Source organism: Chrysemys picta, chromosome 1, assembly GCF_011386835.1.
Source record: "Chrysemys picta bellii isolate R12L10 chromosome 1, ASM1138683v2, whole genome shotgun sequence".
NCBI classification, from domain to species: Eukaryota; Metazoa; Chordata; order Testudines; family Emydidae; genus Chrysemys; species Chrysemys picta.
The window spans coordinates 51,717,872-51,730,127 of record NC_088791.1 but is presented as its reverse complement, the minus strand read 5'-3'; the positions used below and the strand labels follow the sequence as shown (position 1 = coordinate 51,730,127).

At 38.1% G+C, this 12,256-nt stretch overlaps 1 protein-coding gene across 4 annotated transcripts in view; it reads right to left on the bottom strand.

Moving 5' to 3' along the window:
* Positions 1-1,638: 1,638 nt before the first annotated feature.
* The window catches only part of DOCK4 (dedicator of cytokinesis 4), a 403,168-nt gene continuing 392,550 nt past the window's right edge, over positions 1,639-12,256 (bottom strand). For all 4 annotated transcript variants that reach the window (XM_008162515.4, XM_042861791.2, XM_042861754.2 and 1 more), the window contains 3 exons: positions 9,322-9,435; positions 8,193-8,254; positions 1,639-4,834 (listed from right to left, as the gene is read on the bottom strand). In XM_008162515.4, the coding sequence (XP_008160737.2) occupies positions 4,415-4,834; positions 8,193-8,254; positions 9,322-9,435 (596 nt within the window). In that variant the 3' untranslated portion in view covers positions 1,639-4,414. The remainder of the gene's footprint in view (positions 4,835-8,192; positions 8,255-9,321; positions 9,436-12,256) is intronic.

Sequence of the window (12,256 nt, the reverse complement as noted above, 5' to 3'; positions counted from 1 at the left end):
CACACCTCCTCATCAATTACTGGGAGTGGACCACATCCACCCTGACTGAATTGGCCTTCAACATTGGTTCTCCACTTGGTAACTCCCCTTTCTTCATGTGTCAATATATATTTATGCCTGTAGCTGTAATTTTCACTACATGCATCTGAAGAAGTGGGTTTTTACCCACGAAAGCTTATGCCCAAATATATCTGTTTGTCTTTAAGGTGCCACTGGATTCCTTGTTGTTTTTGTGGATACAGACTAACACAGCTGCCCCTCTGATAATTGGAAATTCAGAGAACTAGCTCCTGAACTGCAGTGTACTGCACTGCTAAAAAACTGGCCAGTTCATATTGCACTTACCACTATAGGATCCCAGATACATGCTGACTGCCTTATTAGGAAGTAAGACCATCACAAGTGTTATACAGATGTTGGATAATACTGAAAAGCAATCATGAAGCCACTGACAACAATTTGTAACTGGGTGTTGGTACTGTGACGCTGACAGACCAGCTCAGGCCAGAGCCTTAGGCCAATTCACTTGTGTGTGAATATCAAAGGAATTAAATGTATTAGTATATATTCGGGCCAATTCACTTGTGTGTTAATAGAGATCAGAGGCGACGTTAATTGTACTGTTTCCACCTATGTTTATCCTGTTGTTTACTATTACATTACATTATGCATACCTAGTAATTAAGTAACCCTAGATCAAACTGTGTGTTAATGTAAGAGTGTATCAGGTGTTAGAACTTCATGAAAACTAATGAAACGTTACTTGTATTGTTTTCACTTATCTATTCCTATTATAATGTAATGACAAGCATTTCCATTATATATATCCCTGTAACTAAATAACTCACTGAATGCAAATGAAGAGAGCTAAATTCAAAGAAATTGGCCATTGTGTGGGTACAGACACTTGTCAGATTGTTGTCTGTGAAAAGAAGCTATAAGCACTGATTCAAAGAGAGCCTTTATCTCTGGACTGTTTCGATTCTAACAGGGTGGAATAACTGAATGAGAAGTCAGAGATCCCCAGAGTTATTCTGGGTATCCCTGACAGACTTCTGGGAAATTGGCAGATTGCTACATCTCTGCTGTCATTTTGGATTTACAGACTTTGACTCACATGTTATTATATTTTACCTGCTTTAACCACTCAATAACTCTCATTCTTTTTCTTAGCTAATAAACCTATAGTTGGTTTACTATAGAATTGACTGCCAGCGTTGTCTTTGGTGTAATATCTAGAATTCCAGTTGATCTGGAGTAAGTGACTAGTCTCTTGGGACTGGCAGCAACCTGATGTGATGTGATTTTTGGTTTATGTGACCATAATCACTAAGTCCAATGTCTCTGGGTGGCAAGATAGGCTGGAGAGCTTAAGGGGACTGTCTGTGACTCCATGATAAGACTGGTATAATGATCCATTTGTTACTGGTTTGGTGAAATCTAATTATAGAACATACCACCATTTTGGGGTATCTGCCCTTGTTTTCTGACAGTTTGTCCTGAGACAGGCACTCACATTTGAGAGTCATTCCAGACAGCATGACAGGTACATTATTGGGTGACGGGGGAGTGTTCTGATACATCTCTTGCATTATTTTCTGAACTGCTTAATGTCACTAAATAAGTCAGAAAACTACATTTATTCATAATGCATAAAATTCAAATGAGAGCTTTATTTACAGTAGGCTTTCAAGCTCTGGGTGTTGTAGCATACATAACAAATTTCAGACTACATTTTTGTAGAAGCCAGGAAGAAAAGCTGATCTACAGAAACAATTTGTCAAAACTGGCAAAGCAGAAAATGTGTCAGCTCCTTTTTACAGCACTTCACTGTCATTTTTTTATGGTCTCCTATTGTTCAGAGTGTTCCTGATGTCTTGGTTATAAAAACAGGGAGTTCAAATTGCCATAAATTAACCTAACTCTTATAGTAAATTTTACAGTCCTCCATTGATCAGAAGTGCAGGTGAATGCCCTCCAAATCTTTACTGTCTTGGCAATTGTCTCACAAAGCCATTACAGAACCGAGCAGGGAAAGGACTAACTCAATCCAGGAGATTTTTATCAGAAAGAAAGCTGGATCTTTGAAGCAAAGGAGGCAGAAAGTTTAATTTTATGACAAACTGATTTATAATCTACTACTACGTGGAAAACAAATTATACTATAAAGATTAATCAAGTAACTTTATTCTGCAGCAACCTATATGAGCATCTGGGTAAACAGAAACCTCATGAAATGTTTTGCTGCAAAGCTGACTTCAATAATATATGCAAATGATAAATTCAACAATTCTGCTCACTGCCAGAAATAAAATAAATGGCTTCAGGAGCAAACAACACTGATTCATACTGTGCTCAAGCACTAGTCAACCAATCTATTAAACTACACGGGGGGGGGGGGGGGGGGGGGAAATCAAAGCAGCTTTGTTATCTTACTTGTGACACCTTAGTTAAATCTTAGGCATTACCTCTTCATACCAGCATAAATATGTAGCCTTCTACATCTTTTATAATGTGGTTACAGACACAAAAATGTTATAGTCAAAAGCAAGAGCTAGTTCAAGGAATTTCAGACTTCAAAATAGGCAAGATACAAAGCTAAAATTCATATGTTCCTTTTTCAGTTATGAATACTTTCACTAAAACATAAATATTTTAACATATATTAATTTTTTCTGACATTCAAAATTGTAAAGTCAATATGGCAGAATTATTGTTAAAAGCACATATGTACAAATATTCTTTTTTCCATACATAAAGTATTTGGCATAATTATAACAATCTTACTGCATACACAACTGTTTGCTTCTTTTTTCACATAATGGTACACTCCTTATTAAAATTAACCAGTTATGTACAAAAATACTTGAACATTTATTATAGAAAACCTCTAAAGCTACCATCAACAGCACATACCTGCTGAAGGTTTCACTGAGAGAATATAAAAAGTGGTCACTTTCTTCCAGTTAAGCTATCAACAAAGCAAACAATTAAAATCAACATGAGCTTCCCCAAAAAAGAAGGAGAATATTTTTAACAACATGATTTAAAATACAGTTCATAAATCTGTTGTCAACCAAGTGTTAAAAACAGTAAGTAAAAGAAAGAGAGCTACAAAAAATACATACACAAGGTGCTTTCTCCACACTCCTACATCTGGGCATTAGCTTTCCATTGCTTTACAGACGCTATCTAGTGAAATTCAACCTAGAACTGTCTACCATCATCTTCCTTCAGTAAAGATGACAATGATCAACTAAGTTAAAACAACCAATCAAAAATAAAAACCAATAACAAACAACAACAAAAACCCGCACTAGTAAGAATATACACGAAGAGCTGTTAGGAATTTTGCTAATTTGTGCAGAATTGTGAATTAATGCCCTTTATCTTTTAAAAATTTACTGATACATAGCTAGTGATTTATATTCTTTAAATTTGTTCACTTACTGCATTGATTTAATACTAACCAGTATTGATTCTTGTGTATCCTTATTAACGGGACACATTCATTTATGCCTCTATAATATCTGGATATTTGTTCTTCTGGTATAGAGGTTTTTTTTTTTTTTTTGAAGTTAACTTTCAAAGACAGGAGAAAACCTCCAACTAACTATTAATGGGATTTTTTTTGTATGGGCTAACTGAAAGAGTAAAGGTAAATCGCACCTTAAAAAGAAAGAAGTGCACCAGATACAGGAGATAAGCTACTGTTATGGGACTAAAGAGTTTCTCAACAATCAAATTAATTCCCAGAAAGGTGTTCTACACTGAATGAAATGTGAATATTTGTTACTCTTAGAAAGCAACACAAAAGTAGTATTTTGTTTCAAGAACTTACAACTTTTGTCTTTAGAACTTTTTACTGCGGGGTAACTTGCATTAACAACCCCCTCCTCCGCACCACCCCTAACCCCACATGCACAGATATTTGAATTGACCAACCTGCTCATGGGGAAATGGGAACAACCTTCAGCCTACTTGCAGAAATGTCCTAGCCTACAAACAATGTGGTTAGGAAGCGTGCATTTATTTCTAGTAATTAGCTCAGTTAGCATAGCCTACATTTTGTAAGAAGCATACAACTAATGCAAATGAGAGCTTGTGGGGTTTTAGATTTAATTAAATTATTTTTAAAAAAATGAACATAACATACCAAAAAGCTATGCATCCATATTTACCACCTTGAAATTAACAACATTCTCTCATTCATGCTTCCTGTAATATCTGGCAATCAAAATTATTAATTTCATTTAATAATGTGCAACATAATATTAATAAGCATTTTAAAAATCATTTAAAAGAAAAATTGGGTAAAATATTAAAGTGCCTACACTAAATGTATTTTACTTTTTTTAAATATTATTTCGTAAACGGTAAAGAATTCATTGCAAGTAAATATAAAAGTGACTTCTTATAACTGAGACACTTTCCGAGGAAGAGGCCTGGGCCGAGGAACCTGTTCAGTCCTCCGGCTACTGTTTTCCAGATTGTTTGGCCGCGCCAGCAGGGGTTTGGGTGGCAGTGCTGGTGGATCTGAAGTGACAGGGATGGAGAGGCTGTGAGGTAGCGGAACAGGCCGTCTCAAAGTTCGTTCATAAACGCTGTAAGGTGGCGGAGTTTTACTTTCTTTTCTCATCGGCTCCTCAGAAACACTGTAGTTTGGAATAGTTTGTTCACTCCCTTGACTTTCAAAGCCAGAAGTTTCTGATGTGCTACATCGGCTAAGTGAAGAGATTCCACTGCTGTAACTTCCTGACAAGACTGGGGAGTTGGATATGAGCCCCGAGGAATGACATTCCACTGGAGATGGGGTAAATGATTGCATGGATCCCTGCAAAGAAGAAAAGACAAGGATTCATGTGAAGGAGAATTAAGAGCAATGTTTCTCCGTGAACACTAAAAATCCAGGTAGATTTTTTTTTTTGCACTGATTCTTGGGAACATGATAGATGAAACATGTATTTATGGTCAAATTAAGATCCAGTAAAAATATAGTCCAAGCTTGTCTATAGAATGCTTATATTTTCTAACTATACATCAAATACTGTTCATGTCAACAATTTATTTTAGTGGAAGTAAGCTATATTAAAATGTTGTATTCCTATCATCAGTCTCTGGAAAAATCTGTCAGTGTTTAAAAAGAAATAACTTTCATAGTACTGACAATGGAATATAGCTTGCAGTGTAACTAGTAGCACTGTGCCCTCTACTGCCAGAACACTGTATCTATATCACATTGAGTACTGCTACTTCAGTCTCTGGTTTAGAATATATTTACAGCTTTCCTCCCGTTTTTTGCAATGAATCATGCTGTAAAAAGAGATATAACACTGCTTCATGTGTGCTAATATTCCATGTATGATTTTTTAAAAATTAACTACTTAATCATTTTATAACACAGGAAGGATAGCTGTTTAATGAGAATAAACTTCTATTAAATTCCCCTGCATTTTATCAGTGTGGTGTCTGGTTTCAGGACCATAACTTATTATCAGATACCATTAACAGTGCAGGTAGCTTCAAATTCTGCAGTGTGCATCAATGTCATTGAAAATTTTTAGCATCTTTTGCTTGTGAAAGCCACAGAACTTCCAGGATTGGGAATATACTCAAATCACCATTGCCAGCCTGGTTTAGAAGTATTGTTTGCTCTAAGCCAAGTGGTGATGAGGCAGCTCAAGCTATTGTATATGTGATAAATATTATTCACTAAGATTCTCACTTATGAGTCCTAGTTCCTCAGCACAAGATTGGTAGAACTCCCTCAAATCTTAAAGAATTTTTATCCTCAAGAACAATAGTACTGGAGTAGAGTATAAAACAGGCCCTCTGTTGGCAGTCATGTGCCACCCTCGATACCTGAAGTCATAGGTATTGAGTTCTTGGTCCTCAGTATTGAGTTCTTGGGTCTTCAGAAAGGATGAAAACAGTAGGTACTGAGAGAGGGCCAGGATCTCTTCCATGTACTCCTGTTGAGGCCTCCAACTCAAGGCAGCTCCACATTATGGTTTCCAGATTTCCCCTTTCTACAGTCATGTTACAGAAGTGGAGATGGGAAGAGTGAATCCAGCTTTGCTGGTTCACTTGTAATCTTTTGAAAGGATACTATTCCAACTTCAAGGCACTGCTTGCATCCTACATTGACAGATATAGGATTTCTTGGCAGAGGCAAACCGGTTTTTGCACTGATGAAGACACTCAAACGTCAGTGCTCTTGGGGCATGAAGTTCTACCCTTGATACAGAGCCTATATCAGTGCTACCTTATGTCATTTTTCTGCTGGCACATTTCTTAAGCTTCTTACCTTCCAGGAGTGAGAATCCTGGCAGTGAGAATCATTAGAGAAGTAAAAATTACCTGTAATTATAGTTTTCTGTAGATTTTACTCGAATAGATTTCTTATGCACTTACCCCACATATAATTTGGGGATTATTAGAGCTGGTTGTAATTTTTCTTTTTTTGAAAAAACAAACAAACCTGTTTAACAGTAAAAAAAAGGGATTGTGAAAATTGTACTTTTTCTCCTCCTCAACTCTAGTGATCTTTTTTTAAAATGTCTCAGTGCTTGCACTTTGTTTCTGTTTTTTCTCTGGAGCAATTTTTTCAGTGACGATAAAATATTTTTAATTGGCCTCTCCTGGGAACTCTGCCACCGATGTAAGTGGAGGATCTGACTTGCAATGTTTGTTGGGTAGCATTAATACCAGGCAGGGGATGGTGCACAATGGTCAAAGCGGGGACATGACACACACTACTCCATTACTGCTATCCTGGTGGGCCAAAATTCTTCATGAACCAATAGAATTTGGTTGGTCTGACGCTAAGGAGTTGAGAGAGAGGAAGGAAAACTTTAGCAGAACATCTTCAGGGAAGCAGAATCACAGTAAAATAATTTTCCCTTTTTGATTTTGATTTCTTTACAGTGGAATAGCACTTGTACTGAATTGTGAGGAATTGAATGCGTTAGGAAAGGTGTAGACTTCTAGAGATTTGCTGAAAACTCAGTTTATCCTAAGCATTTTTATATAATGCCCATCACTGCAATAATTAGGCACCAGTAGTATACTGTCCATTAGAATCTCCTTATTCTCCTCTGACTGTCCTGGAAGTTACTAGGCCACACGGTACTACAGGCCAGAGGTTCAGATTCTGCTGAAGAAAGGAATGAAAGAAGCTTGGGTTTGAAAAATTGTAAGAAATACAATTAGTTTTTAATTATGACTTAGTCATAAACTCAGACTTATTAGTATTAAGGTATGAAATATACAACAACAAACAACTGAAGAGATAAGAAAAGATATTATACATACAAAAGGTTTTGCTAAGTACCAAATACGTTAGACTTATGCTAGCTAGTCTGAGAGACAGTCCGGGCACACCAGACTCAATCCTCAGCTGAACAGTGGTGGAGGGAATGTGGATCTAAAACAACTTTCTGTTCCCCTGATCTTGGGCTGGCTGGTGCCCAGCTGCTCTGTTCCAGATTAGGATCAGATAGCTGTGAGCACAGCAGTGGAGTGGAGACAGGTGCTTAGAGCTGGCTTTATGCACCTCCACCCAATGCCGGGGGAATTCTTGGCTGCCCATCTAGAGATTGATTCAAAGCCCACTGAAGTCATTGGAAAAATGGAAAGATTTTCATTTACATCAATGGAACTTAGATTAGATTCTTAGGGGCAGCTTCCTCAGGCAATGCAAAGGGGCTGGAAGAAGGGCCAAAGATTGAGTCCAACGTATGGCAGGGGAGGAGTGAAGAGGGTTTTATTTAATCGCCACTGTGGGCTAAGAAAGCTGGTGTATTTCGGAAATCCTGCTAAACTGCTTTCTTCAGGTTGTGTTCCTTTGTGTAGTAGGAGGCTTCCACATTTGTTAAGGACATTACATCTGATATATTATCTGGACAAAGTCTTAGGCCAAAATTTTCAAATGAGAGCTTCTGGGTGCTCAGAACTTCTGAAAATCAGGCCACTTAATTTCAGTGTCTAAATATTTAGGATCCTAACTTTAGGTACACAGTTTTGAAAATCTTAGGGTGAAGGTTTTAGGGCTGCTACTGTCAGTTACATTTGTGAATGTGAAATGGGCATAAATGCAGTAGCATAAGAAATGATCTAAAACAGACAATATGAAATAAAAGTTATACACCACACCACATAGACACAACAAGCCCCATGGAACAGGCCAGTACCTTCATTGGAGATCTGCCAGCAGGAGAAGGGGAAACTGAAGCTATATGCCTTGCCGGTGAAGCTGTGAAGTTAGAAAGGGTTCCATTTAATTTCATAGAAACTAGACCGATTTTAGAATGCCACCCTCGTGAAAACTGTAAATCAGATTTATTACAGAAATTCTACCAGATACAAAAGGTCACCAGTACGTTTAGATGGATCACAGAAAAAAAGAAAAAAAAAACAAAAAAACGATACAAAGGTATTCCTGGGAAAGCTTTGTTAATGGAAAAAAGATGATCCAATTTTTACTACCCACTGCCTCCCCCTGTTGGATTCTGTGCATCTTGCTCAAAGGCTGTGCATACTTTAGAAGATTTCAATTGTTTTCAAAGTTATGCAAAGGTTATCTTACAAGAGAATACATACAGCATGAAATATTTATGCACCCATCTCCCCTGGCAATTTTTACATCATTCTAAACTAACTGGCAACGTGATTGAAAAAATTTCCTTATCATGCTCTCTTCCCCTCCCTTTGTTTGTTCTTTTAAGGAAAAAATTCTGTACATATGTGTTAAACAAGCAATAACACATCACAAAGCATGCTTCTCCCAGAGGCCTGCAGGTCCATGGTGTATTGTGAGGATAAATGGAAAATATCTTCAATCACTTGAAAACAATCATACTTAAGGTAGCACTTAAATATCTTTTCCTTTAAATTGACAAAATGATTTTTTGAAGGACAAACTGGTTAATGAAACTGAAACCATGGCATTACATGACTGCCTATATAGCACCACCCAATAAGATGTTTCTTTTCAGAGTGCCCAGGTTGTGATTACTAACCTCCAATCATTGTAAGATCAAAAGACCAAAAAATCAATCATCTCTTCTGGGTATCAACATGAACTGCTTGAATCTAATAAGTCATTAAATGAAGATGCAGGATATTGAAAATGGAATGTTACAAGAGTACAGAACATTAACAAGATGAAAGTAACTGCAGCTCTACAGCCTTCCATCTGAGTCAATGAACTGATAAATTATCCTTCCCAGGGTGTTAAGTGTTAATCACAGTGGAAAGAGTCAAAGCCATCAAGTAAATCATTTTGTATTGGAGGTTGGCCTGAAATGTTCATATATTCACCAGTTTGTGTGGGTCTTGGTGGCACAGGGGGAGACATAAGCTTTCCACTTTCTGACATGTTCCTGGCTTCTTTTCCACTGTCCAGACTCCAACTGCTGGGTGTGGTGTTTACAGCTGGAAGAGAATGACAATGCTGACACATCCGCTAATATTTCCAGCTCTCAATTCCAACCTCTCCATCTTTCCTATATCCATGAAGATTACAAATATGTAGAGTTAAAATGTTAACCAACTTAACAGCATGCCTGAAAAACTCACCTGATTATAATAGCATTTAAAAAAGCACTTGAAATCATGCATGTTAGACTCCTGGCCTGCTTGATGTGTGTATTTGGCTCCCTAGGTGAGTCTGAGATTGTACCGCAATTTGGACCTCATGAGCAATAGCAACTGAAAGAGCACTCTGGTGCTTTGCACACACAGATCCAGCTACAGAGGGAAACAGACGACGATCCCATGAGTCAGGGCTACTCTACACTAGAAGCACTGCATCAGGCGCAGCTGCACCGATGCAGTTGTGCTCCTGTAGTGCATCTGGTGGAGACGCTCTATGCTGACAGGAGAGCGCTCTCCTGTCGGCATAATTACCCCACCTCCACGAGAGGCGGAAGCTGTGTCAGTGGAAGAGCATCTCCCGCTGACAGCGCCAGTGTGGACAGCGCTTAGGTTGCTGTAACTTGCGTCACTCAGGGGGGTGACTTTTTCACAGCCCTAAGTGTGGTAAGTTACAATGACTTAAGCAAAAGTGTAGACCTGCCCTCAGATTCCCCCTGTAGCAGGCTCCCTGTTTAAAGAGTTCTATGTGGAATGAAACAGACTGTTCCTAGGCAGTTTCCTCTGAATCGCTTTACATATGGAAAGACTGGAGAAGTAAACTGACTAGAATTCCAGCCAATATTCCCTCAGAATATCTTCAATGTTAACACACTTCTGTTGCCCTGGCATAGACACGCCCCCCCCCCCCCCAAAAAAAAAACCCCGCAAAAAACCCGAGAGAGAGAGAGAGCGCAAAATGGGGGGGTACAGGAACTGAACAAAAATACATAAGCTGATGAAGAGAAGAGATAAAGTTAAAAAACATTAAAAACTGCACACAAAAATGGAGTGAGGGCAGCATATGACCTTTACTTTGTATCCATGAGGTCCAAAGGTTCTAATTAAAAATGTAATTTTACTCGGTTGCAGGATGACTTTGGCACCCTTGACTTGTATAAGATCACTGTTTGGTATTTATCAGTGTCATGTTCCGGGGCTTATACATCTTTAATTGAATTGTAGTGCATGGAATAGTGATTACTGCACAAAGCATGGAATATTCTCTATGACGGGAACCAGAGAGGTCTCATACTATAATATTCTCCACACTTGTCTGACAAAAAGATATTTAGCACTGGCAGACCCAAAAGAGATCTTAAAAATTGCAAATTTTCCTCAAAGCTACCCTCTAGTTAATGAAAAATCTATTACCTTAAAAAAAAAAAAAAAAAGAACTATAGAATTGGTAGAAGCCCTTTTAAGCTGAACCATCTGTTGACAATAAATTCAAAGTGCTTCCAAGATATAGGGAGCACAAGCTCTGTCTACACCATTCTTCTCTTGGCCTGTCTTCCATACTTGTGTGCAAACATGGTACTGAAACACAAGAAGGACCTTGTGCTCATTTACAAGAATGGAGTGAAAGTCAGAGTGCAGTGTTCATGTTGTTATTCACTATTTCTATTACAGTACATTTAAGGACTACGAGATTCCTACTGTACCAGGCACTGTACAAATAACAAAAGTAACCAGATGGGCAGGACCCCAGCTAACTGGCTCCCTAGGCTCCAATCTCCTAACCCAGAGATCTTACAATTGAGAAAATACATAACAGGAAATAAATACACAAATAAGGGGGGCACAAGGTAAGAGGGAGAGGGAGATATGTTTAAACCAGTATCCAATCGGTTTCTATAGTCACATGTGCACTGATGTTCATGTGCCCAGATAATAATGACCAATCTGATACTGGCACGAACCAACCTTGACAGTAATCCATTTGCAGAAATATTGCTCACAACCTGTCACTACATTAAAAAACAAAACAATGACAAAAATTTCCTGATATTTTATTACACTTTCTAAAGCAGAAACATTTTATAAAATGTTCCCTGTAGATATTACAAAGAACTAATTCATGATGAGTGAACAATTTTATTCAAGGGGGGCTAAATAATGAAGTTGTTTGCTTGCAGAACAACGAATTCATGAACTAAATTAAAACAAATGTATTTAAAGCACCAAGATTCCTTGTATATTTAATTTTCCAGTCCTAATATCCAGGATTCAGGTTTACCTGGCAACTCCCCATTTACATTTTAATATTCATTTATTCATAAGTACACATAACATATATTATGCTTTTAATAGGTACCAATTAAAATGCATTCCAGTGAGAACATTTTTATCGATCTTTTTGATTAATTCTCCTGGGGAGTGCTTCTGCAGTAGAGGGTTGACCCTGAGAGCAGCACACAGTAATCAGCCTATTTCTTAGAAAAACATTTTGTCTTGTTATTTCCTAATATGTAAGAGAGACATTTAATGGTAATGGTAATATGTTACTTCCATCTAGCAGCATGAGCTGTCCTTACTTTAAAAGTAACCAGATGGGCAGGACCCCGGCTAACTGGCTCCCTAGGTTCCAATCTGGTGGTTGAGTAGACTACCTAGACGGCCAGTTCTTCAACTCCCAGATCAGCATATACCATTTTGTAAAGACCAAAATATTTCTGCTGCCTGGACCAGAGCTTTGGAGCAGAGCCCGGGGCTGGAGTGCGGACCAGTAGGTTTTTGCCCACAGCTGGAGCATAGCCGGAGCGGAGCAATTCAAAAATTTGATTGCTCCAAATCCCTGGCCTGGCCATTTTGGATTTTTTGGTCCCATGAAAAATTCTGG